At 39.8% G+C, this 27,900-nt stretch overlaps 2 protein-coding genes across 3 annotated transcripts in view; both read left to right on the forward strand.

The window, feature by feature from the left end:
• Window positions 1-133: 133 nt before the first annotated feature.
• On the forward strand, window positions 134-6,128 carry fezf1 (FEZ family zinc finger 1; the record flags this gene model as incomplete). Its single annotated transcript, XM_079252787.1, has 4 exons — window positions 134-949; window positions 2,115-2,249; window positions 3,100-3,232; window positions 5,893-6,128. The coding sequence occupies 4 exons, from the start codon at window positions 134-136 to the stop codon at window positions 6,126-6,128; spliced, it is 1,320 nt and encodes a 439-aa protein (XP_079108913.1).
• A 10,781-nt stretch (window positions 6,129-16,909) lies between these two features.
• The window catches only part of aass (aminoadipate-semialdehyde synthase), a 32,895-nt gene continuing 21,904 nt past the window's right edge, over window positions 16,910-27,900 (forward strand). The window contains exons 1-9 of one of the 2 annotated variants that reach the window (XM_079246611.1): window positions 16,910-17,035; window positions 17,988-18,224; window positions 20,824-21,000; window positions 22,534-22,618; window positions 24,540-24,607; window positions 24,711-24,857; window positions 24,938-25,016; window positions 25,774-25,901; window positions 27,098-27,246. In XM_079246611.1, the coding sequence (XP_079102737.1) occupies window positions 18,006-18,224; window positions 20,824-21,000; window positions 22,534-22,618; window positions 24,540-24,607; window positions 24,711-24,857; window positions 24,938-25,016; window positions 25,774-25,901; window positions 27,098-27,246 (1,052 nt within the window). In that variant the 5' untranslated portion in view covers window positions 16,910-17,035; window positions 17,988-18,005. Of the gene's footprint in view, window positions 17,036-17,102; window positions 17,150-17,987; window positions 18,225-20,823; window positions 21,001-22,533; window positions 22,619-24,539; window positions 24,608-24,710; window positions 24,858-24,937; window positions 25,017-25,773; window positions 25,902-27,097; window positions 27,247-27,900 lie in introns of those variants that run through there. The other variant, XM_079246610.1, reaches the window with a different exon arrangement.

The following is a 27,900-nucleotide window of genomic DNA, read 5'->3' on the forward strand; positions in this document are numbered from 1 at the left end:
CCGGGAAACGGAGCTGGGAATTTGGATCAAGGTTTCCCGGCAGATGAGGTCCTTTCCTGCGGGCCGGTGAGGAGCAGCACCGACCCTCAGCTTCATCCAGCAGTTTGTGCTCGTTGGTGTTGATGCGGAGGTGATGGACGGTTCTCTATGCCGCCCAGCGGGGATCCTCGGCTCCCCCCCAGCTTCTGGGAGCCAGCCCGCGGATTCAGACATGCTCACCTCCGGCGGCAGCAGCAGCAAGCCTCTCGCTTTCTCCATCGACCGGATTATGGCCAGGACACCCGAGCCCAAGTCGATACCGCTCCCCGCTTGGTTCCAGTCCGCTCCCGTGGGAAAACACGACGCCTGTCCGTCCTCGCTACATTGTATGATTCCGCTCGTGCCGATTGGATATGAGCCGGGCCACCGGCTCAGCATAACCGGGCTGGATCCGGGCCACTTAGACACCTCTTCCCTCCCGGCTCCAACAGACTTTTTCGGTTTTGGGTTGAACTATTCCAGCCAGCAGGAGGACTCCGCTGTGGGCCAAACTACCGGCCAATACAAACTCTTCAGACCCCGGGTGGTGAACCAGTCCTCCCTCCCCACCATGGGTACTGTGTGCTACCTGAACTGCAGCGGGGACAGCGGCGCTTGCCACCAGCCGGCCGGCCTGGTCAACCTGCACCCTATGGCCTCTTACCTGCTCAGCGCGCGCCACAAGGCCCTCATAGCGGAGAAGAGCAAGTCTGGACTTCAGCAGGCCGGTGAGCGGTACTCGGTGTCCGGTGTGCAGGCCTTCAAAGAACTTTCCCAGAGCCAGATCCAGCATTACATGAAGGAAAGAGACCAGATCATCACGGACAAGATCTTTAAAGGCTCCGCGGCGGCTGTAGCGGCGGCAGCCCGCCTTAACGGCTCCTGTCCCGGCAGCAAGCCCAAAGTTTTCACCTGCGAGGTCTGCGGCAAGGTGAGCTGCTTCAGAGGGGGGGTTGTTCAGCCTCAAGAGGGGTGGGGGACATCTGGCCAGAAGCACTCCAAGGCCGAACATTAAAACACCAGGAAAGAAAAGCAAAATGCTTAAAACGTACTTTAAGGGATAAATTAATTATTTGAAATTATTTTGCGTTTTGAAAGTTTTGTTGTTTTTTTTAAAAATCTCTTTTCTATCCAAAATATCACGGCTGGTATTTATTAAAGTCTTTGTTAACATACAGAATTAATTCCTACGCGACTATAAATCTAATCGTCGTTTTAAAACTCATCATTTTGTGGTTGATTTAATGGCTTTATTGATGAAACAATAAAAAAAAAAAAGATCAATAATTGGCCCTGAGATGGACTGGTGACCTGTCCAGGATGTTCCTGCTTCTCCCTGAGTAAATGCTGAAGTTCCAGCATCCACGCTACACAGATTTGTATTAAGCGGTTCAGAAAATGGAAGATGGTTGAAAAAATGAATAAATGAATGGCTAATAAATAATAATAATTAAGGAAAAACACTTGGTAATAAAATAAATGTTACCACCTCTGGTTTAATTAACATCCGTTAAAATCTAAAAACGATTGGATTTATGGTTGATCCAAACATTTGACGATGGGACTCAGTAATTTATTTTATTTTGATCATTTATTTATTGTAAAGTCATCATGCATGCCTGTTTATTGTTTATAAGGTATTTATTTATTACGTGACCACGCAAAGCTCGCTGGTCCCACGACACTTTATGGTGAAAAAAAATAATAATAATTTGGGGTGAAAGCCAGGAAGGGAAAGATTTTATTCTTCATTTTTCTCACCTTAAATAAACTATAAACAGTCAGTGATCAAAGTGACTGATATTCATTTTTTTTAGGAATTTATGTTATTGTTATTTCTGCCTTTTTCATTGTGTTATTTCCATTTTCAAGTTATTCATTTTACTAACCAGATTTTACTCTGAGTCCTTTTAGTAACATGAAAATTAAATGCTTTTATTTTTCTTTTATTATTATTATTATTATTATTATTATTATTATTATTATTATTATTATTATTATTATATGATTACTACTAGTAGTCGTGATGGTAGTGAAAGTAATTATTATTTATTTGTTCTAATCTTTTTCATAACATATTCTTCCCCCTCCTTAAGGTGTTTAACGCACACTACAATCTCACCCGCCACATGCCGGTGCACACCGGCGCGCGGCCTTTTGTGTGCAAAGTTTGCGGTAAAGGCTTCCGACAGGCCAGCACACTGTGCAGACATAAAATCATCCACACTCAGGTGAGCTGCAGAAGACTTTTATGGATTTTTTTAGATTTCTTTCATTCTAAAACTACTTCATTTTATTTTATTTTATCTTAAATCTTTTTGATTTATTGAACTATTTGTCAGATAAATATGAGTTCAGGTTCCTTGAAGCCTCCAGTTTATTTGACAGTGCGTTGCTTTGTCTTGATCATTTTTTTCCCCCTTTTGGTCCGTTGATTAAATCTGTCCAATGAATTTCTCTCAGATATTTTTTAGAAAGCATCATTTAATATTTATTTACCTGTTTCTGTGTAAGTTTTAAGAAATAAAATTTTTTTTTTTTTAAAAAAAAGAAAAATATCTTGAGGGTGAGCTTTTTTTCCCTGCATCACATGGGGTCTTTGTTCGCCTCGTGCATCGCTCCTCTGAGTTTTTTAGACAAACATGTTTGTTTAAAACTGGCTCCTCGCGCGCCTCTGCATGGGCCGGACCTATCCTGGGTCTTCCCGCCTCTCAGCCCGGCAGTAAATACAGACGGTTCAGAAGATGGACATTCATTTTATTAAAAGAAATCCAGACCCTGCTGGGTTTTTAACGCAGTCTGTCTCAGATACAGTTTGTCTTTAAATGCGTCAAAATACCAGAGGAAAGAAAACTTCCCTGTGTGACGTTCAGATTTAACTACTTCTCACCTGAAAGCTCATAAGAAACATTTCAGGCATACTTCACCTGAAATACCAATAGAAGTAAGTAAAAAGAAAAAACAAATAGAAAAAGAAAACTCTCCCGCAGGCCTCGCTGCTTTTCCTTTGCACGAGTCAAGCTTTCTGAAAGATTCACAGTGATTTTTTATTTTTTTTATTTGATTGATTATTTTTCCCAGGAAAAACCTCACAAGTGTAACCAGTGCGGGAAAGCCTTCAATCGCAGCTCCACCCTCAACACGCACACGCGCATCCACGCGGGATACAAACCGTTTGTGTGCGAGTTTTGTGGGAAAGGCTTCCATCAGAAAGGTGAGGAAGTTAACCCTTTCAGAGCCTGCTGTACTGCGTGGTAGAGCACTTTTTGTTTTAAAGACTAATGACAAACATGTATTAAAAAGAAAAAATTGTGGAAAAAAACTGAATAACGATCCCTGCGTGGATTTGGTTATGCCAAAAATAAATATTTATTATTCCTGTTAATACCTTCTTCTTTTTTTTATTGTTTTCATCTTGCCGAGTTGAAGTGTTTTGGACAAAATACAGTTTTTATTGTTGATATATATATATATATATATATATATATATATATATATATATATATATATATATATATATATATATATATACACTACTCACAAAAAGTTAGGGATATTTGGCCTTCAGGTGAAATTTATGGAAAATGCAATATGTTCATGCTACAGTGATATAATATCATAAAAGTAAGACATTTAAGTAGAAGGATGCACTACTGATTTCCTCATCTAAATAAATTCATTCAACACAAAAGGTAACAACAATGGTAGTTACACCACAACAAAAAATGTGAACGTCTCAATATCTCGTCATGTGCCCTTGAGCATCAATTACAGCTTGACAACGACGTCTCATGCTGTTCACAAGGCAACTTATTGCCTGCTGAGGCATGGCATCCCACTCTTCTTGAAGGGCAGCCCTCAGGTCATTGAGGTTCTGGGGTGCAGGGTTTCGAGCCTCTACACGACGGCTCAGCTGATCCCACAGGTTTTCAATGGGATTCAGGTCTGGAGAGAGTGCAGGCCATTCCATTTGAGGTACACCAGTCTCCAACAGCCGTTCCCTGATGATGCGGCCTCGATGAGCAGGAGCATTGTCGTCCATGAAGATGAAATTAGGCCTGTGCTGTTCATGTAGGGGCACAATCACTGGATTAATGATGTTATTCAGGTAGTATGGGCTTGTCACTGTACCATTCACAAAGTGTAGGGCAGTTCTGTACCAAGTGGACACCCCTGCCCACACTGTAACACCCCCACCACCAAAAGCTCGCCTGGTGACAACAGTGGCTGATGCATAGCGCTCTCCCTGACGTCTCCAACATCGTTGCCGGCCATCATTTCTGCTCAGTGTGAATCGACTTTCATCAGAAAACAGCACTGAGGCCCACTGGTTCCTCGTCCAGCGTAAATGCTCCCTGGCCCATGCAAGACGATGATGCCTGTGCCTGGTGGTGTGGTCAGGTACCCGTGCAGGTCGTCTAGCACGCAGACCACGCTGATGTAAACGGTTTCGAATGGTCTGACGTGACACTTGGGTGCCTCTCACCTCTCTTAAACGTGCCTGGAGTTGAGTGGCATTCATCATCCGGTTTCTCAGGGCAGTGTTCACAATGTAGCGGTCATCAGCACGGGATGTGGCCAAAGGACGTCCACTTCTAGGCCTTTCTGTGACTCTTCCAGTCTCTCCATATCTCTGTTGCAACCTGCTGATGACACTCTGTGACACTCCAAGCTCAGTGGCCACTTCTGTCTGAGAACGTCCTGTTTGAAGCATCGCAATGGCAAGGGACTGTTGTTCCATTGTTAGGTGTCGTCTTGGTCTCATGATGTCAAAATGTGAACAGCATGATGAGGACAACTGTTTAAACACCAGCTCTAATTGAACCAGGACATTTATTGGTCAATTCAAGGATCACACACCTGCCGTGATTTTTGCCGTTAAGCTCCTTGTTAGAGAACAGCAACTTGTGCAAAATTTATTGAAACATTTAACAGTTGGACATGTGCATTTAAAAGCTTAGAGAAGATCACATTAAGTTCACCTGTACAGGTTTGAATGCATTTTAGGCTTGTTGTGAAATTTCACCCAAAAGCTGAATATCCCTAACTTTTTGTGAATAGTGTGTGTATATATATATATATATATATATATATATATATATATATATATATATATATATATATATATATTGACACACATGGCTGATTGTTCAATAGAATATAATAGAAAAGGATAGAATCATGCTTTATTATTCTTGCGGTAATGGAGCAATGTCGTGTTCCCCATCATTGTTAGTGATGATAAATGTCGACAGGATTGGCCTCCTCTGTTGCTCTGCTGCAGGAAAGTGCTTTTACAACCGTTTTGCTCCATCGGCAGCTCCAGAGTTTCCAACGCGGAGCTAACCCTCTCAGCAGTTTCAGTATTGTCGGGCCTTCAGTTCTGTTGCTGCTGCTCCAACAGATGGCTGTAAAGCTAATTGAACCCTGCAGGATCTAAATGTTTTCAGAACAGAGTTGGCTCTGTCCTCTCTTGTTTCTTTTCCAGTTGAGTCTGTTATCCAGCTGAACTCCCATTTTTTCTGTATTCTTTCACCACCTCCACCTTCACTTCCTGGATGAAGATAGATTTATTCTTGTTCTCCTTAAATTCAACAATCATCTGTTTTGTTTGTGTTTAAGGCGATTTTTTTCTGCACCATCTCACCAACTGACTGACCAGTTCCCACTTAGCTGTCCATCAGTCATACACCACACAGCTGCAGAGTAATCACAGTATTTCTGCAGATGAACTCAGAGCTTTTTACAGAAAGTTTGAGGTGTGCAGAGTTGAAAAAAAGCCTTGTAACGTTTGGCTTCTCATGTGCTATAAAGGAATTTATTGTGTCATTAAACCTTGACTGGTTTTATTTCTAATCCTCTCGTTCTTTGCAGGAAACTACAAGAACCACAAGCTGACACACAGCGGCGAGAAGCAGTTCAAATGCTCCATCTGCAGCAAGGCTTTCCACCAGGTGTACAACCTCACCTTCCATATGCACACGCACAATGACAAGAAGCCCTTCACCTGCCCCACCTGTGGGAAAGGCTTCTGCAGGAACTTTGACCTGAAGAAACATGTGAGGAAGCTGCATGACCCTACTGGGGCGCAGTCCCCCCCTCAGCCCTGAAGGACCTGAACCATGACTCTGCCCCCTTCATCGCAGTTCACCAAAAAACGAAAAGAAAAAGCGTCCTCCCGTAGCCCTTGTCATCGCTCCATGAACTAAACTCCACTCCTCACAGGGTCTCGAGACATCAGGGAGGACATTTTTTAATTGATATTTGTGTATTCCATCACTCTTTATTCTTTATTCATTGGCTCCATAAATGAATAAAGGCTTGAATCTGATGTATGTTGTGTATTTGTTCCCTCGGTGATCGTTCACACCCCCCCACCCCCCACCCCCCCCCTCTCCCGTTTGAATCAGGTAAATACGGTAAATCAGAAAATTTATTGTTGCCACAAGCAAGTATTTTTTTTATCCCCTAACTCCTCCGTTACAACTAGATCCTCATTTTTCTCCTGCACAGTCAAGAAGTTTGCCAAATCTTCAAGTTTGACCCTTTTTATGAAAACGTGCACACATTTTCTCTTCTCACATCTGTTGTTTCCTCAGTGTTGTGCTTTTGTTACGTCAATAATAATAATAAAAAAAGGGAAAACAAATGGCTGAAGTTTCCTTCAATCAATCATTTTTACTTTTAAAAGTATTTTTTACATGAACTCTTTATTGAGAATCAAATCATACAGCTTATATTGTGCATTATTGTTGCATTCAGCCTGAATATTTTAAGTGATGAGTGAAACATGATTATCATCTAATTTTAATAAAGTGAGACCAGATCTGAAGAAATGTTGATGCTCCGACTTGCAGGAAGTACAGAAGGAAGATCCAGACTTAGCTTCTCTTTGTTCCCCTCTGGCTCTGGATCTGGGACCAACTCTGGCCTGGACATTTGCCCTGACTGGACGACACACTTCTGTCTTTTTCAGCTCATGCTGGACCAGGAACAATGGACTGCCCTCTGGTCATTAGTCACTTACTGTGCCACAGAGATGGTCGTTTCTGACGCCATTAGACATGACTGATAATTCATTCTGCGGATTAATCTCAGGATGTGAGACCGATGAAGAGGATGGGACTGATCAGAAGATTACGCAGCAGAGAGACACAGAAACTTGTGTTAAGTCAGATTTTATTGTATTTTGTTGTTTAAAAATGAACTGAATTTACACCAAGATCTCAAAGGAAAATCCTGGTTATGCCTTTTTCTTCATGTCAACAAGTTACAAAAACAAATAAACTCTCATAATGGCCATAAGTTGTGTTATTACTTGATAATAAAAGTAATTTTCCCACCCTAGTGTTTTCCTCTAGGCGAAGACGAGCGTCGTGTCCAGCTATATTCAGAATGAAAATGCGTTTTTGTGTGTTTTTTTTTTTCTGTACTTGTGCAGAACCGTGAGCCATTGGTGCTGACTGGGTGGATTTCAATATGATGCTGGAAACCTTGCAGAGATGTTCTGCAGTGGTGGCAATGCAAACACAGCATTTTCACTGGACTTCCTGAGACCTTACCCCCGCTTCCACCATCAGATCCAGCACAGTCCAGGACTGAGTTGTTGGCATAACCAGAAGCAAAACTGTTGAGGGACCTTCTGATGGGGTCTGATTCCTTCATTATCCTAACTGCTTAGTCCAATGAAAGTTCACGGGAAGCTGGAGCCTATCCCAGGAGTCTTTGGGCGAAAGGCAGCGTACACCCTGGACAGCTCGCCAGTCCATCGCAGGGCCACACAGAGACAAACAACCACTCACCCTCACTCCTAGGAGCAATTTAGAGAAACCAATTAACCTAATGTGTGTGTCTTTGGACGGTGGGAGGAAGCCGGAGAATCCAGAAGAACATGCAAACTCAAAGCCTCCCCCAAGCCTCCCACCCTGTTGGGTGGAACTGAGACACTGCAACCTATTGGTGGAGAGAATGACTGCATCCCACGTGAAACTGCAATACCAACAAAACATGAACATGTTTAAATACACACTGGATTTTTGTTCTTTGAAGCCACATGCAATGAATGAAAAACTGGATGTCCACCTGTCTCCTCCTGTGTTTCTGTATCATCTTGTTGTTGTTGTTTTTTTTTGTTATAATTCAAGGAAGGTGTCACACTGCTATGACATCATGCTATTACAAAGCAGATACGTCACTTTCTGACTTGTGCCTCGTCTACCAGTGGAGAGGCTGTGGAAAGGCAATAGAGATCAGGATTTACCGAACCAAACGGACCTGTTTTCGGTCCAACCCCTTGTTAGAAATCTGGTTGTTGATTGAAATGATGTGAGAACCAAGCAGCAAATCTTACAGAGGATTCTCATGTTGGTGAGAGGTGCTGCTTTATTCTGCTTTCTGCTGACCTGCAGAGCGATTTCCATCAGCTTCTCTCTGATGTGGATCCATTTATACTGACACCAAAACAGGAAGACTTTTCATAAAACAAATGTTTTAACAGAAGCTCCTCTGCATCATCTTCCTGTTGCATCATCGTGGGGAACAACCTCCCCATTTCCACCGAGGGGTCCAGCTCAGGGTGGGATTTCCACATCCAACCGTAGGGCTACCCTTAGCTGTGAATCAGCCAGATAGAGATAGATGTGTCAGCTCCAATACATAATGCTGGAACAGCAGCTCATCCAGAATGCTGCTGCTAAACAGAACACATCACACCATTTAAAATCTCCACATTTGTTTCCGTCAGTCAGACTTTAAAACCATCATTTCCAAAATATTTGCTAAAATTTAGGTCCAGAACACACGTTTACACAGGTAAACTCCAAACCAGAGTCCAGACTGAACATGGAGAAGCAGCATTTAGCTGTTAATGTGCAAACAAGTGGAACAAACTGCCCGTGGACACTTTCACCAAACATAGACACCGTTAAACCCATAAACGTGACAGATTTGTGCCGTTTGTAGCTGCCTTTCACTACGTCTTCATGCTTTCTTTGCATCATCAGTAATGCTTTTATTATTCTATGTACATATTCTATGTACACATGAAATGTGCCGTACAAATACACTTGCCTTGAAATGGAAAGAACAACATGAAGGAAGAAGGTGGACATTCAGCAGTTTGTTCTTTTTTCTTGGCCTGATGCTTTGAACAAAAAAAAAAGTAACAAACAACAACAAAAAACACTGTATATTTAAACATGGTCTATTTTTATTTTCTGATTGCAGAATTCTACCTGAAGTTATGATTCTTTAGACCAATCAGTTTTGGGTCAGATCAGTTTAATTAAGGTTGCATTAGAGTCCCACATATTCTGGCACCCTTCCCAGCTTGTCTACCTTTTTTTCCCCCAATAAAATGGAAGTTGAGAATTAAAACATAACTTTCTATGCATAGAAAAAGATAATTTTCAACTCCTTTTTATGAATGAACCCCTGCATGATTATTGATACGTAAAGAGAATTGTTCTCCGCCAGACTGCTGATTATTTACATGAGAGACCAACACAGAACTGTTCCCCTCTTCTCTGAAAGAAGCCAAGTCAGTTTTCATGATAACATCATTGTATTTACCATGGCAACCACTGGGCTCAGACCCTTTAGTAACATCACACCAGTGTATCGGTACCCCCACTTGCCAGGGAATCAATAAGAAGTGACTGGGACTGTCCTTGACAGTTCTCTTAGGGGTCGTTTTAAAGGAAAGAAATAACTCAGGGAAGCTAGAAATGTCTGATTGGTTCAACTCTGCGCTGAACCTTTTCTTTTTTCTTTCTTTTTTTTTTGCCTATCAGCTCAGAAGCAGATCTCAGATGTTGCCTTAAACAATATAAAATTTCCCATGAGTCCACCACACATGCTGGTACTTTTGAATATTGCGGCTCTTTTGGTCTCACATGATGGCTGCAGTCACTAATTACACTGACAACTGACTTCCCAGGAAAAGCTGTCTAAAAAAAAAGCCTGATCACCTAAATGAAGGGAAAATGATCCACTTCAAATGGGAAGAGAAAGACTGAGAGGCGAGAACCGAGGCATTCCTGCACATGATTGTGCCACCTTGTGCTTGTCTTGAGTTTCTACAATAGAATACAGATTTTGTCAACATAAAGACTTTCCAATATTTTTCTTTATTTTTAATGGTCTTAACAGGCTGTAAAAATTCATTCATTCATTTTAAACTGAATTGAGAAATCTGGAGCATTCCCATGATGTTCATGTTAACAGGATGTTACTGCCAACACTTTAAAGTTATCAGGATTCTTGTCAAGTTTTACACAAAATTGATTCTCATTTCCAATAAATGTCAAAATGCCACGTGTTGCTGCTCCAGTGGAACTGAACTACTGTCGCAGCGAAGGACACGCCGACATAACTCCTTCTACATCTAAACCTGGAGTAGTGAAAAAGATGTAGAAAGTTAGGAAGATGGGCTGTGTGGGATACAGTTGGACATAACCTAGTTTTATCTCAGTCACTCAAGGCTCATCTTTCTTTTTTTTTTTTTTTTTTTTAACTTAAATTTCATTAAGATTTTTACAGAAACATAATATATTTAAAAAAAAAAAAAAAAAAAAAAAAAAAAGCCACTAAAGCTGTAACAGCGATGCACCTAAATAGTTACTTCCAAAAGAATATTAAAAAATAACATGTGTAAATGATCACACAACAGGCACTGGAGCCACGCTCCTTACATGGTGTAGCCAATCCTGAATCCACATTCCTGAAAAACACAGAGCATATTTCAAAAGTGCAGCAAATGATAAAAAATCTCCAGGAGTGTTTAAAGTAAAGTAATGGTATAAGGAAAAGGAAAAAATCTAAACAAAACAAACACACCACCTTCTATTCCTCATTTCATAAAGTCCATTATTGTCCATTTTTCCAACATTGCATCATGTTTTATTTTTTCAGTATGAACAGAAAAGTCAGTTTCTCCATGTTGTGAATCTCTTTCAAGACCTTCAGTGAATTCTTCTCTGTAGGTGGATCAGTCTGTAACTATTTACAGCCAATGGCTCTTATTGCTGCCATATCATTATTTTCAAAAGGTACCTATCATTACCTGCTATTTCATCCAGAATAAGGAGGGGTGCATGTCTGCAGGATCTGCCACAGATCCCCACGTGTTCACTTTCATTTCTGCCAGCTGCAAAAACTGTTGTAATGCTTTGCTTCAGCATCCCTTCAGTTTCTCCAGCATGTAGATTCCACTGAATTTGTATACATTTTTATTTGGGAGTAATAAGTAATAAAAGTAATAAAATAAGTAATACAAAACTAAAAAATAAACTCGTGCCAATACATCAAGCAAGATAGAAAACACACACATTGTCACATTTATTGGTTATTCTAAGATTTAGTTTTGAAATGATAGATTATCCCTTCCATTATATACATTTACCATTAACTTTATTATTTTACTGGGTTCCATAAACTCCTATTTTCCAAGTTTCTTTAAGAAAAAAAAATCATCATAACAGCAAATACCTGAAAGATTAATCATTTATAAGGTTAGTTTGTGACATGCCACCTCTCATAGTAAGGTGCTCTGCATGATCCTCCATGTCTTTCCAAATAAACAATGAAATTAGTTTGTCCCATTCACAAAACAGAGTGGTTGGAATATTTATAGTGGTGCAAACTGGTACAGCAGTCTTGCCATTTATGAATATATCTGGCTGGACAATATGAATTTTCCCCATGTGGATGACTTACAGTCCATGTTGCAGGTTAGAGCAGAAAAATATTGTGGGAACCAAAGTTAAAACATGTAAAAACACACTTATAAATACACTATTTGGGCTTTTGAAATAGTTTGTGAGAATTTTACTTCTGCATCTAAACTGTATGACAGGAAGTGATGTGGGAAGAGCAAAACGGTGTTGTGCTGAAAAAAGCACCCCTGCTGTAAAAAACGCCCAATCACAGGAAGTGCAGTAACATTTCACCTGTAGATGACGTGTATTTATTAAAACCTTTAAAAAGAATAAATACAAAGTGAGTCTGGAGCTGTTCCCAGTAAACTGTATTGTGTGACATAAGCTCTCCTTTAATCATCCTATACCATCCTCTTATGGACCTATTACATTATATAAAGATCCAAAAGCCCTTTTTCCACCAAGGAGTCTGGCTCGGGACGGGACGGTTCTTTACGGTTTGGTTAGGCAGGACAGGATATAAGCTGCATACTGAGCTTAATGCTGCTACACCTTCTTTGAATGAAATGAAATTTACTTATCCATGGATGGATATTGCAATTAAAACTGTTATTAATTAGAAATGAATAATAACAAAGAAAATCCAACCCAGAAATAAAGCAGGAGCATGGTGGATAACTAGCAGTTTGTCTTCCTTGTTCTTGCCGTGTGGCTTTAAACAAAAAAAAAAAAAAAAAAAAAAAAAAAAGTGTATTTTTGTTCCAAGGTATGGTTCTTTTGACCAATCAATGGATTACAGTGTGTAAGACACCATTCTTTCAGGTCAGACAGTGTGATTGGGACTCCAATAAAAGGGTCACAAAATCAGCTCCGACCAGTTGTTTACTGTGAAAACACAACAGACTGCTTGGTGGAAACAGGGCTTAAAAAACGTGTCATTCCAACTCAAACTGAATCGTCCCACTGACTGAAAGTCACATCTCGGGACCGAGGAAAGTCTCAGAGAAAACACCCCGCCTCAGTTTAGTTATTTCACTTTACCGTTAACTCTGCTGAAAAGTTAAAACAATGCCAACAAACATCAGTCTGGTCGGCTCTGGAACTACACTGCATTATCGTTCAGCTTTTTTCTTACTTTAATTATTTCTGTTTTATTTAATCCCACCATTTTATTGAAACTTCACTCCTATTTCTCTATTTTCAATCTCCTTTTGTCTCACTGTATGCTACGCATCAATTTCCCTGATTAATAAAGTATTTCTGGTTCTGTCTAGTTTGGCGCTACGCTAGGCACTTTGGTTGAACCCTGCTGACCTGGCGAGGGTCTGACATGCTACAAAAACACTCACTTGACTCGACTCTACCATGCCAACCCAAACTACCACTCAGTGACAATTTGGTCTTGTTGATCACATTTTAAATGAAGACTAAATTCTTTGTGGACCCAGTTGTCTCAGAGAGACATTCTCTAGCTTTGGATGACAATATTTTTACCTATTGAAGAACCCATATTTGACCAGGACACATTGAACCCACACAAACAAGTTTCTATAGGACCATATTCTTTCTGTGCTATCACCAGCAGCATGAGGAATATCCAGGTCTCTTTCATTTCTCACTCCTGGACTAACCCATCCATTGTCTTGTAAGTCTCCAGCTGATCGGCAATACAACAATATTATTGTTCTTCCTCTTCTGTGGCATAAAATCCAGGAGAGAATTCAATTTTCTTTTTCTCATGCAAGCTCCGTTGTAATTCCACCTTGCAGTGTATGTATTCAACACACCAGCTCTCTTTCTGCACATTTGGGTTTATTTAAATTCCTGAATGCAGAACAGGAAGCAGAGCCTTCACTTATTATTCGTCTCCTGTTTCATTGTGGAAACAAGTCTCAGCTTGGATTCAGGGGGAAGGCAGCTTTTTCAAGATAAGAATCTTTTTGTCCTTCTGCGTTGTTAAAGTTCATGGTTAAAGGGTCAGCTGAGGTGAACCTGCACTATCTCATTAGTCCTGCAGCGGTGGGTCCAGACCTCTGGAGGACCTCCTTACCTTCCTGTCTTTACTTTTGAATTTGGTTGCCCAGGAGATCGTCAGTTTTCCTCTACTGTCTCTCTCCCTTGAGTCACCAAAACATAAAAACATTTTAAAGGACTCTTCACACCCTTGTCACAACGGCTGCCATCAGGCAGGAGATACAGGAGCATGACCACAGACTGGGAAGCAGCTTTTTTCCTGTAGACATCGTGGCAAGACCACCTCACATTTGAAATGTTTTATGTGTAACAGTGTTGAATGGTTTGCTGAAGGTGATTTTATTCTAATTAATTCTTGTAAATACATTTAACCTTTTATACATTCTCAAAACCATGGAATTTTTTTTTTTTTTTTTACTGGTTTAAATTACAATAAAGATATTCTGATTTTATAAACGGTATTTTAGTTATTATCTTGATCTTCTTCTTATTTATTGCTGGTGTGAAAGCAGACTTTATTAAATAACTTAGTTGTGATCAAACACTTCTGTTTTATTTACATTCCTGAATGCCAGACCACGTTTTTAATTATTCATGTACAAAAAGTAAACAAACTTTCATTTCCATTTATGCTTCAGTCACCAAAGTCTCTGAGGGAAACATGTCCTTTAAATTCCTCATCCTCATCACGATATGATTTGTTTTATTGTTTTTATTTTAGTTCTCATGAGCCTGTTGTAATCCATCTCGTTGATAGGAATAAAATACATGTCTTAACTTGACAGCAGCCTTCTTACATCTCCGTGAGTTCTCCCATGAGCATGAACACAGCTCGACTCTCAACAGCTACAGGATCAGTCTTGTCCTCTTGGTGTGGGAGGTCGATCCTCAGCTCTGCAAGCCGATTGGCTAAAAAAACTGACGTCCCCCACGTCGTCCCTGATGGTCAGTTTACAGTCTGGGTCCGCTCGTTTTCCGTCAACTGGGCGATGACCCTGGAAAGAGAGCAGGAGAGGAGGACTTTGCGGCTTAAATTGGGGTGGTTGGGTTAAGGGGGTAATGCTTTTTTTTTTTTTTTTTTTTTTAAATCTTTTTTTTTGTAACCGGTGAAAAGAGAGTTTACCAAAACTTTCTCTGTGAAGTTGTAATTACGTTACAAGGATATTTAATGTGCTTTTTTTTTTTAAAGGAAAGAGAACAGAAAATAATATTTGACTATTTATTTATGCAATCAGGCAGTCCGGGTTTACTCCATTCGTCGTCCTAATCACACTAATTTGCCATTAAATGCGGAAAGTATGCTTGAATACATGGTACAGGACCAACTCCTCTCCTCAGGACACGCTCCTGAAAGTGTACCGCTGCTGCCACACCTGACATAAATAGGTGGGAAATGAACAGGTTTGTGCAGAGTTTGACTTTAAGTCTGATGTGTGTTACAGCAGAGAACCTCCTCAACACCTGCAGGACTGCGGTTTTGGAGGGCCGTATTGGCCATCCCCACAATATCACTGATTTTCACTGCAAACCAACACCGCACAGATTTTATGCTCAAAAGATTAAATGTGGATTATTTTGAGCACTGACGGCAGGACAATAATTCTTTAAGAGAAAAATGACCCAATAAACAAAAAAGACATGAAAAACAACAACTGACACAACATTTGACCTGAAAGAGACAATTCGGACCTTAAGTGGAAACAAACCTAAATAAACCTTTTTTTTTTTTATTTATTTATTTATTTTTTATAGGACAGCAGATAAAAGCAATTCCATTGAAAACGCATTTATTCATATGGATGGATGTCTGTCACATCCCAACCTGGATCAGGTGATAATGATGACACCCCCAAACCGGCATGTCCCAGTGACGCCCAACGGGAAAATGGCAAAATACAACTTTCCTTTTTGATGGAGGAACTGTCCGGAGGTCAGAGCGACACCCCACATAAACCTCTTATTTAGAATTAATACAAAATCAACAATGATTTTTTTCCCCCACCAGTTTGTTTACTGATCCATCGGATCTGAAGTGTCATGCAGCTGATGCTAAGGAGCGGAAACTCCGCCCACCCGGCGAGTCGCGTGATCTACAAATGATGCGAACCCAAACAGGGAACATGAGGTCTCCTTATTCCGTGGATGGGGATTATAAACCGGTGCTAGTTTTGCACCTGTGAGTGCTTATTGGGTGTCATCCGCGCAGATCCACGGGAATTGAACGTCTAGCAACCTCAACTGTAAATGAACGCCAACTCAGCATTATTTAATCTGCAAATACAAAGCTGGGAAATTCCCACCATTTAACAGATTTCCCAGAAAAGACGAAGCAACCTCGGGTAGCCCCGTTAAACTATAAAACCGGGAGAAGGTGGCTGCTCCTTCAAAATAAGTGTAACTTCCAACACGGTAAATTACTCACCACAGAAGCGCGGAGACGAAGTAGCTGCTTTATCAGACTGGTTTCAGTCAGAATACATTTTATTTATGTAAACTTTATTTAGCCATAAATATTTGCTGAACACGTGTGTATTATATACAAGGCCGGATTATCCAATGGGCATTACGGGCACATGCCCAGGGGCCCATGTAGGGTATACACCAGCAGTTTGGACATGAAACGAAATGTACATAAAAGCCAGATAGTTAAACCACAGTGTCTAGTGCAGAGCTGCCCAAACTTTTTGCCTCCAAGGGCCAAACTGAAAATGATCCAAACATTGCAGGTTTAAGGATGAAACAGAAGTAAATTTATAAAGCTATTGTAATTAATGTTCAATAGCGAATACAGTGTATGTTTTCCCTATCAAGGCAAATAAAATGTACATTAGAACATGCCAAAGTTCAATATGCCAATAGAACAATAAAGTAATAGAGGGGCAAGAAACAATAATTACAGCCACTAAACTGCAACTAAAAATGCAACTAAACATGTCAACTACAAATAACAGCGCATGTGGAACAAGGCAAGTTGCTAATACTTAGTGGGACACATGAAGTTGATCTTGGACATTACCGGTCTCTCCATGTTGGGTTGCACCTGATTCATTGACAAGGTGAGTTATGTCCTTGGGTTCCTCTGAGTCTGGACTCTGGGCCCAGGGGCCTCTGCACTTTTAATCCGACCCTGATTATATAGCGAGTAACATAAACACCTGAACCGTAAATAAAAATCCATACGAACTGTCTCCTTTATTTTGTAGTTTATTTTGAATGTGTAACCGGAAGAGGCTCGCCATACTCTTTGCGCACGCCCAGCAGCGCTCTGTAAGTTGCAGGCTGCAGCTCATTCCTCCACAGAGTGACTATCCTGGACTGATTGTGAACTTATCACTGCGTTTCTTTTCCCGGAGACAGAAAGCCGAACAGCAACCGGTTAAAAACAGGTGGGTCTGACCCTGAAGTTGCTGTTGCGCGTGCCGCACGGAGACCGCGGCTGCGCTTCAGTGGAAAGAGATCATTGTGACATTGTCAACCAGACCCCGGAACTTATCCATATGGTAATGCTAGGACGAGGTCGAAACTATCTGTATTTTAAAAAAAAAAACAAAAACAAAAAACTAATTGTATTGGTTGTTGGGAGTGAAAATGAGCATCTGCACCATTTAATTATAGTTAAAGAATTGCACACAGTGTTATGTAAAGCAAAAGGTCACTAAGTTCAGCCTTAACTACTTTGATATTAATGCTATTAAGTGCTTATCATTATTATGTCTCATTTAATATCACAAACTGTATCGTAATTTCCTTTTAATAAGTTTTACCGGCGCAAATTCCCTGACCTCAGTCATAACTTTCACAAGTGCGTCCCACCTTGGGAGTTGGGATGATTAGGAAGCAAATCCCAGTCAGAATTCCTGTTAGGGATCTGAGGAGGCCAAAAGAGGAACTTAAAACTATTACAGAAATGCACATTTGTTGCCATTTAACATGTTTACACTCTTGAAGCAACTTGGTAAGGCGAGTTCAGATGCGCATCCGACTTCACGTGTATAAAAAGTGCTCTTTTTCTTTTCCAAATATTATTGAATTGTAATTTAACATATGAATAAGGAGTGAAGAGAAATACAGAAAGAAATTGACAAAAAAGTACTATCCAAAAAAAAAAAGCTTTAATGGACCGCCTCAATGGTCTAAATGTATTTGTAAATAAAAGCATCAGCAACTTGTCCAATCTACTTTTCATTAAAGATGAAAAACATCCACTCATCCACATTTTAAAGTGAATTGCTTGGCCTTAAACAAGTAAACTTCAATTCAGTAGCTTTAATGAACAGACTAAATGTGTCAGATGAAACCATGCTGTAGGTAGTAATCTGTTTCTCTCTCTCTGTCCAGAGCTGGGAAGGCGAAGACATGTTCAGAGTCCTCGGTCACCATGGTAGAAGGAAGTCCAGCTGCTTCACAGGTCAGCGACACTATGAACACTACAGGGCTGTCATGGCCATCCGACGGGAAGATGTCAACCCCTGGGAAAGACGGGCACCGCTGGCCCCACGCCATGTCAAAGAGCTCACCAACGATGGTGTCAAAGTCCTGGTTCAGCCATCCAACCGCAGAGCCATCCATGAGAAAGTAAGATAATGATCTGTTTGGAGGCTTCTTTCATTTTAACTGCATAAGTTTTCTGTTTAATTATTACGGTCAAAGTCATGACTGAGTAACTAAAGATTTGGTCAAAAGTGAGTTGAGACACAAGGCTGACTTTAAGCTGTCTTACTTTACATGCTAACTGACAGGACCATTGTATTTATCACAAATAAATAAAATGATAAAAATCAGACTCAAGTGAAGTGAGGTTAACTTTTTAAGTTATATAGTTTTGAATTGCTCAGCAGGAAGGGTTTTTTTGGATCAGATGGAGCAGATAAGGTTTGGAGAGTTAGTCCTTTGAACAAGCTGGAAATTTGAAGTGAATAAATGGAGCAGCGTCAGAACTAATGCTGATGGTTGTTTCGTAGAAGAAGGACGGAGTGTCCCGAAAACTAAGCTTGAGAAGAAACTACAACAGTGATGAAGCTGCAAAAAGAAAATGGAGAGATCTCTGCTTCCAGAATCATTTATCTAGATCATGTAAAACACCAGTTTGCCCAGCGTTGATCATCCAGTTGAATGTAGTTTATTTGGATTCTCTGTGGTTCAGATGTGTTGCTTTCAGTTTCAGACAGAGGGAGAAATCTTGTTCCTTCTTTTCTGAACGATTTTCTTTAGCTGAAGTCTGGTGGTAGTTGACAACACGCTGTGAGGGATTGACTTATTCCATCATTATCTGCAGGACAAGCTGGTTATCCAATCATGTTTAGCAATGTGACATTTGTTTTAATCAGCAACTTTTTTTTTTAGGTAGGCTATTTATTATTAATGTGAATGCCCATGGCCATTTTTATTATTATTCCTCCAAACTATGCCGCGCTACCCCTCCTGCACCGTTCAGGTAACTTCAATCATTAGCATCTCAAACCCTGCAGCTCCTTCGGGAGATGTGTGCTACGACTTTTGTTTGTTTCAAATCTTTGTAGTTTTTGAGATATTTAGCATTTTGTAAAAAATTAATTCAGCCTTGTGATTGGATGACAGTCTTTCAAACCCACTGTGCATTGGATGTTGCAAAAACTCAGCACAGTGATTGGTCAGTTCTTGCATAGTGAGCTGAAAACTGCTTCAACGGGGTCTGCACCAGTTTGCAGTGTCCGGTTCATCAAGTAACCATCCCCATTGTCTTTCCTGCAAAATGTTTGGCATGCTGCTACTCCTACACCTTTTGCCTCACGTCAACCATTCAAATACCAAACTGTTCAGCTCATTCAGGAGATATGTACCATGACTTTAGGTCTTTCTAACATGTAAACTTGAAGTTATTCACATTTTTGCCAAATGTTAAAATCCTCCCCAGTTGTTGGACAAAACGGAAGTCAGCTCAGCGATTGGTCCATTTTGTGCACCGGTACACAAGTGCACATACAAGGCAGGGGTTTCAATGCAGCATTTAACAGCTAGCTCCGTTGTCATTTGTTGTCTGTTGCTTGTGTGATGGTGTGCAGTTCTGCAGGCTGCTCAATGTGAACTATTGGTGTCAGCCGCGCACTTCAAGGAGCAAAGGAATTTATTTGCAAATGTCCCAGTTAAATATGAAGGATTAATTCCAACAATGCTCCCTGCAACATTTCAAGATTACAATAAATCTTAAACACATTTAAAAAAGTTTTTCACATTGAACAAAGTCTTTCACATGTTCACTGGAGTTTAGTTCAACCTTGCACATGTTTTTGCAATCCCGCTAATTACACCCTGCTGGAAGTGACAAAAAGGCATGCCCATCCCAATTGGAAAAAATTTCAATGCTTTTTCCAAGGTGCAACTAAGTACTAGTGGTGTAGTAAGTCAGTGTGCTTCAATACAAGAGTTCATGGGGGCAATTTGAAAAAATGTCATTTGTGCTTTTTTTTTTTTCCCCCCAATTTCTTATATTTATGCAATTTCTTTTAATTATTCAGTATGGTTCAATAAATGAGCATTCACAGTTGCTATTATTTCAATAATAGCTGTTTCTAGTTATGAATTGGATTGAACTGATGTGTTTGTAAAGTGTCCTGAGATGTTGTGAAGTGGTACAATACAAATAAAGCTGAATTGAAACTATTTATTCATTAACAATAACAAATTTTCCAGTTTAATTTTTTATTTTAATTTAGTTTTTATTTCCTTATTTTTATAAAAATGTAGTTAAATGTTCAGTCCTAGCAATACAGACATATAGGTTTAATTTAAATTTATTTTAATTTAATAAATTTATTTATTTGGAACATTTTATACTTTAGTTCAATTATTTAAATTTTTTTTTGTTTATTTTTTAAATGAATGAAATTTAATATATTAAAATACATTTAAATAAATCAGGTTTGACAAACTGAACGTCAAACTGAAAGTCAAAGACTAAGTGGGATTTCTTTCCCACAAATACTTTTTCATTTCTCCTTTCCATCGCCACAACTCGGACTAAATTTGACTCTGTTTGTCACTTTTCTCGTTTCTTTTGTTCTTTAAATGTATTTTCTGACTTCCAGGATTTCAGCTAGATGTAGTGATGTAGCATTAGATTTACCTTCTAACACTTTTGGTTAACCACTTTTAAAGTCATTGATTGGTAAATGTGAGCTAATTCTTGTCTTCTCAGTACTACATGAAAGCAGGTGCTGTTGTTCAGGAGGACATCTCGGAAGCTTCACTGATAATTGGAGTGAAGAGGCCGCCAGAGGAGAAGGTCATCCCCAGGAAGACGTATGCTTTTTTTTCTCACACCATTAAAGCTCAGGAGGCCAACATGGGGCTCCTTGAAGACCTGCTGAAAAAGGTGAGGTGAATACCGTACCTCCAGTTCCTCAGTACATTCAACACTCCGTGCGTCTCGTATTTAGTCACAATTGTGAACATTTAACATGTTAACTGTGGGTTTAACGAGTCTTGGTTTAACTGTTGGGTTATTTTCAGTTTTCTTGAGCATTAAACAGTCGGACCTTTGGGAAAACTCATTGCTACCTTTAATATTTACATTAAAAGAATGGGATTTTAATGGGCTGGTACAATTACTCCTACCTCCCTGTGGGAGATGAGGAAGTGGACATTTTGGGGCACCTTGTTAGAGATATAAAGACAAACTGTTGTGATAGTTTAGTAATGTTCAGTTAAAGTTGCTTTTATCTCTTTTGTTTTAGAACCAATGAAAACTAAATGATTTGTTAAATGTTGTTATCTGCATAGTTTTAATCTATTTAATCCATAGACCGTATATAAAAGATGGACGGAGCCTACGGCGGTTCAAACTGAAGCCTATGTGGAAGTGCATAAAACTGCAGTTCCCCCTTCATCCACTAGGGGCTGCAAAACAGTGCAAATCCCCAAAGACTCCCATGTTAAAAAGGCCAACTTCACAGCAGAAATAAACATGTTTACAGCCTAATTTAAAAAACAAATTTTAGGTTTAATAGGTCAGGTTTACCTTCATGACAACTGTGGGGGGACTGAATTTTTTTTCTAACTCACCCGTTTAAATGTAATTTAATCTCGAAGTTCGGCATATTTAGGGGCGTGTCCTTTTGAGTGACAGGTACCAATCTCCTGCTTAAAGTCAGAGGAACATAGAACAACCGTGGTTTTTAGCCAGTTAACAACGTGACTTAGCTTTAGCACGCTTTCCTCTGTTAGCTGGTTAGCTCGGTTAGCTCTTAGCTACAGAAAGCTCGGAGTTCGCTCGATGTCAATCATCCACCATGACGCTCACGGCTCCCCTCTCAGCTCCACCTCTTTGCCCATATTTGTATTTTCCGGGCGAGACGACGCGCATGCCTCTGCCAAGATGGCGGCGGTAGAAACCGCCCACCGAGCTTCAATTCAGCTCTTCAGAAACCTATGGGTGACGTCACGGAGGCTCCGTCCATCTTTTTACATACAGTCTATGGTTAATCCTAAAAAAAAAAAAAAAAAAAGGTAGTAACGCTTTTAAGGATGAAGCAGTAAGATGGAGACGAATAACCTAAGATGTGTTGTTATTTTACTATTTATCTTTTCAGTTTTCTTCTAGTGAATGCACATCTTTTCCTCTTCAGAGCTGTAACTGTTCTCATTTTTCCTTTTTCATCATAACACTGTTACTTAGACATTAATTCTTCTCTGCAGCTCTACAAACAAAATGAATGACTTCATGAACTTTCAGCCAACAGAATCAGTTTTAGTTTAATAAACCCAATTTTATGCCAATAGTCTTCTTTACTTTTCCACATGTTCCTCTAACTCATAGACAGCTGACTCTGAGTAAAGAAATGAAAACCATTCATTTTTATTTTCAAATCCTTAAAATTTGTAATAAAGTTAACTTCTGCTTTTTCAGGAGGTTCGGCTCATCGACTACGAGAAGATGGTCGATGCCAACGGATATCGCATTGTAGCTTTTGGCCAGTGGGCTGGTGTTGCAGGTATGTGGTAAAATATTTAAAAGACAGTTTTAGCGTTATGTGTTTGTATGAGTGTGTATGTGCGGTGGGTTGTTTGTGTGTGTGTGTCAGCAGGTTAGTCTTTCTAAACACTGTAGTAAAATATTATACCTGCATAAGCCATGATGAGGATAATTGATTATATGACGCTTCTATGGAAATCACCTGGAGGGTTTAGAGATGTTTCAACAGGACAAAATGAATGAAAACAAATTTTATTCATTTTCCTCTCGCTAGAAAAGACCAAAACTATCAAAGAAAACTTCAGACTGAATTTTAGAAGGTAGAAAATGAAAAATGTGTGTATGTCTCTTTATGACATGATTTCTTGGATGCACTAGTGCAGTTCTTCCGTGATGTTACTTGGGGTCATTGAGTGTTTCGGGTCTCTTAGACCCTCCTACACCCTCATCCTGGTGACCCAGCTGGGGGGGATCAGGCCCTACCTTGTGTACCAGAAGCAACCCAATATTCAACCGTTTTAATTCGAAGCCACCTGGCTTTACTAGCAGCCCCTGGTGGTCCTGTTATCTGCGGCTCCAGTCACATCTAGAATGCATCGGACTTTACAGAATGACTGTCCAAATGCATCCAACCTCCATGGGCTGATAGAATATCTTCCAGCTCTTGCCCTGCACTTCTCTTCTAGTTCCTGGTACTTAACCCATTTCTACTCGTTGGCTTCTTCTATGAGCTTTTCCCAGGGAACTGTGAGCTCCAGCATGATCATGTTTTTAAACCTTCGGAGACGATTCTCATGTCTGGATGGAGGATATTGCTGCAATGTGCTGGGGGAAGCGTAGCCGTCTTCCCAGGTCGACCTGCAGCTGCCTTACTGAGGCTTTGTGGAAGAGGCCAGCCTCTGCCTGTGAACTTGCCTGTGGCTTCTCTTATTAGGGGTATGATGGTGATTGCTTCTGTTGATAGAATCAGGAACTGCTTTGAACACCTGATCGTAGCGACAGCACCCATCAGCCAGTCCTTCAGGACAGCCCCGCCCATGGCAGAGGTGGCAGGAAGGTGCCTCTCTCCTCCACCAGAAGTGGAGGTTTTCTGGGCTTGACAGGACATCATAGACTGCCTGCACAAGAAACCTGACAACATGGAAATCTGTCTTCATTATGTCCACCCAGTGTGCTCTCCCATCTTGTCCACGCACCATCGCACCATCTTGGTGGTTGACTCCCACTACCTGGTTCACTCGCTCTTCCTCCACACCTCCTAACTCTCCCTGGAGGAGCTGGTGTCTTTCCTCGCCCTGGGCCTTACTCACCTGGACTCACCTATCACGTTATAAAGTGATAAAGTCCCTCTTTTTTAATTAGGTTACAGCTCTACGCTTCCTTAATGGTGCGATAACATCCCTTATTAAATCGGTAACATAGATTATACCTGCTGTGTCCAAACAATACCATTTGATGAGCTGTTCATCATCGGATAAGGCCAAGACATCCTCCCAGTACGTCCACACACGTCTTTCGCCTCAGTTCCGTCATCTACAGGCAACTCCTAACCACTTAGGACACCTCTGAAGGTCAAATATCTGAAGGTGTGGGAGGCTTTAAAGCTTTGATAAATTGCTTTTATTATTCAGTTTGAAAATGGTACTAAAAAATGTCTGAATAAGGCCCCTGTTTACTGTGGAATGATGTGCTTTCTGCGCATTCCCCAACTTTATCAGTCTTTTCTTGCTCCTGTCTCAGATCTTTTGGAACATGTTGCCTTTTTATTTACTTCTTTAATATAACTATAAGGCAGTAAACATTCATGAAAATAAAAAATGTGAGTGTATATACATATAACAAAAAAACTGAAGACAATTGAAAAGAATCTTGAAACATTGCCATTTTGCCAGTAACTTTAGTTTCATTCAGTGATTGTTTTGCTTTTTTCTTTTGTTCAGGAATGATCAATATCCTGCATGGATTGGGGCTTCGCTTCTTGGCTCTTGGCCATCACACTCCCTTCATGGTGAGAAAGCCGTTATTCATGCATTTCATCCCAAAACAAACAACGAGTGTCTCTCTTTGTTGAAAGTGAAGTCTAAAAACAGTTTTCCTCCATCTGTTTGCAGCACATCGGCATGGCTCATAACTACAGGAACGTCAGCCAGGCCATCCAGGCCGTGAGGGACTGTGGTTATGAGATTTCCATGGGCCTCATGCCCAAATCCATCGGCCCCGTCACATTTTGCTTTACAGGAACGGGAAATGTCTCCAAGGTACGAGAATGTTTAAAGCAAAAACACAAAAACAGTACATACAGCTGAACACTCATTTGTTTTTTCCCCTTTTTATTTAGGGAGCCCAAGACATCATCAACGAGCTTCCTGTTGAGTACGTCGAACCGCATGAGTTGAAGGATGTGTCTGAAACTGGAGGTACAGCATTAATATTTCTTTATTTTTAGCTTTAACTTGCCTGGTGACACAAGGACCTGTGTTTATAGGTGTTGTGCAGTTTGTAGTTAAGCTCGCAGCCAGTTTGAGGAAAAATATCCAAATATTTAAAAAGTTTTCTTTTTCTTTTTTTAAAAGTTTGAAAGTGAAAAATATATGTAATTTTTTTCTTAAAATTGTTCGAACCTGCCTTTGGACATGCAATCACAGCAAGGACTTCATTACCATTCTCAAAATTCTTGATATTTTCTCTTTTTCATAGAAGTCAGGGCTTTTCATTTAGTTGCAAAACTTTTTTTTATTTTTGGATATTTCCTATCACAGAAAAACATTTGGACAATAAGTCAGAAAAACCTAGTAGCGCATGACTGTAGTTTTTGCTTGTTTTTTGGTGATCATTGTCTATATTTAGATCACAGCAACATCTCACCAAAGGCGCTGCGGAAACACTTCACAGTAACTTGTATATCTGAGGTCTGACGGCTAAAAATTAGGATTTAAAGTCATATTTTTACACATGCTTTATCCTGGCATGCTTAGATCCAGATGTCAGCAGGTAACTATCAAAACTGACGTTTCTTACGACAGTTTTTACATGTGATCAACATTATTAAAAGTCAGATTGTCTTAAAAGTGGATTTAAAAAGATGTAAAAACACAAAAGCACCAACATTTTTATTAGAGTACTTATGTTATCAACAGAAAACTGCAGTCAGTGGCATCTGTTTTGTTTAATCAGAAATGACTAAAGTTTACGCCACCGTTTTGAGCCGACATCATCACCTGATGAGGAAGAGCGATGGCATCTATGACCCCATGGAGTACGAAAACCACCCGGAACTGTACACGTCACACTTCAGGACCAGCGTGAGTTTCTCTGCCTCCGTCTCACCACCACACGACGGACACCACACACACCTGCTCCTGTCTATCACTCAGGACTTTTCTATTTCTGTTTGTCTGCAGAAGCTGTAAACATGTGTCAGTATGTGACAGAACATGCTGCTCAGCTTTTTGATTCAATATTTAATTCCAATCAATAAATAATATCAAAACCTTCAATTAAAACCAGTTAATTTTAGTTTTTAATAGATTATTTTAGTGATGCATTTTGTATTACTTCTGATTTAAATGAGACATTTTTGATATCCTTTTTTTCTAATCCACTGTGCAAAAAAATAAAAACTTTCCTCTTGAATAACATTTTAAATGACAGAGATGCTATAAATCGCAGACTGAAGATCAGGAAATGATGATAATTTTACATGTAAACTCATTGTTCACCTTATCAGGTGCACCTTCCAGTACAATGTAGTACCCCTTTTCCTTCAGAACTGCCTTAATTATTTGTCTCAGATTCAACAAGGTGGTGGAAACATTCCTCTGAGATTTTGCTGCATATTGATAAGATAGCTTCACACAGTTGCTGCATAATTTTTTTTTTTAGCTTTGAGGAATCTGTTGCCTGAAGTGATTACTGCATCATGATAATGATACTATCATTCAGGTAAAAGTTCAGCTCAAATGGTCTTTAATTGTAAAATTTCCTTTAGAAATCATTACCAAAGCCATACAGCACCCTGAGATAAGTTTCAGCCAAAGAAACTTAAATGTTGCATAAAGTAAAATGTCTGCTTTTTACTATACTATACTATATATATATATATATATATATATATATATATATATATATATGTATAATATAAAATGTTCTTTTTTTTTCCAATTTTTTTTAATTAAAAGGATTTAATATTTAATTTTTTTGCTTAAAAATGAACTTTTCAGGTTTGAGAATTTAGATTATTTTGGATGCATGAAGGAAATAAATTTAATCCTGTCGCAATGATCATCAATTGTAATGCAACAGCTTTGAAGCTTATTTAGCATTATACACATGTAACTTTATTAGCAGGTAGAGAAGTACAAACATTTAATGGATTGCACTTTAAATATTTGCTAAAAAATAACATTTGTGGGAAAAAAAAAAAAAAGAAGCATCTGCATGGTTCCATTCCAGTAAACAATTTGAGGTTCTCTTTCTGGTTCTGTCATCTGTACCACAGGTGGCCCCCTACACAAACTGCCTGATAAACGGCATTTACTGGGACCCCCACACACCCCGACTCCTCAGGCGGCATGATGCCCAGCGACTCATGAGGCCACACAAAACCATTCCCGTAACCAAAGAGGGATCACCTGCACTGCCGCACAAGTAAGAACACCGCACCGGACTATCATCTGACTTATCTCAGGATGCTGTATGGACTTGTTTATTATTTGTCCCATCCGGGACTTTGCATGTTTTTTTTTTTTGTTTTTTTTTTTTAAGTGATTGTTTTGACCTAAAATGCCCGATTTGGCATCAGCTTTTGTAAAAGGTTGTGAGCAAAGTTGTGGTGGTTTTTACTGGACTTTTCTTTACTTCCAAAAGCATCTAAAATGTATTTATGATATATTAAATTCCAACTACAGCAATCATTGAAATAAGTGCGTTGGGAGAGTATTTAATAATTCCACAAAGCTGCTGAAGTTAAAAGAAAGAAAAGGGAAGAATATATGTTCAGTTTTTTTTTAGCTTTCTCGACAGAACTGGACCTTATAAACTCCATCATGGTGATTTTTCCTCTTTGCTTTGGGCATTTCTGACATTTTCTGATCTTTGACTTCTGTCCAAAAATATTTGTCAGCTGATGGCTTTCGTTTGTCTTCAACCACAGTGATACAGAACAGTTCACCTCCACTTCCATACTCAACACTGGGGGAGCGGTTTTAAGCTCTGGGGTCTTTATTAGATGGTAGCATGACAGGAAAGCAGCACAGAAAGAGAGAGAGGGTGGAGATACGGTAACAAACTGGGGCCACCTGC

The sequence above is a fragment of the Telmatherina bonti genome (assembly GCF_933228915.1).
Source record: "Telmatherina bonti genome assembly, chromosome: 2".
NCBI lineage: Eukaryota > Metazoa > Chordata > Actinopteri > Atheriniformes > Telmatherinidae > Telmatherina > Telmatherina bonti.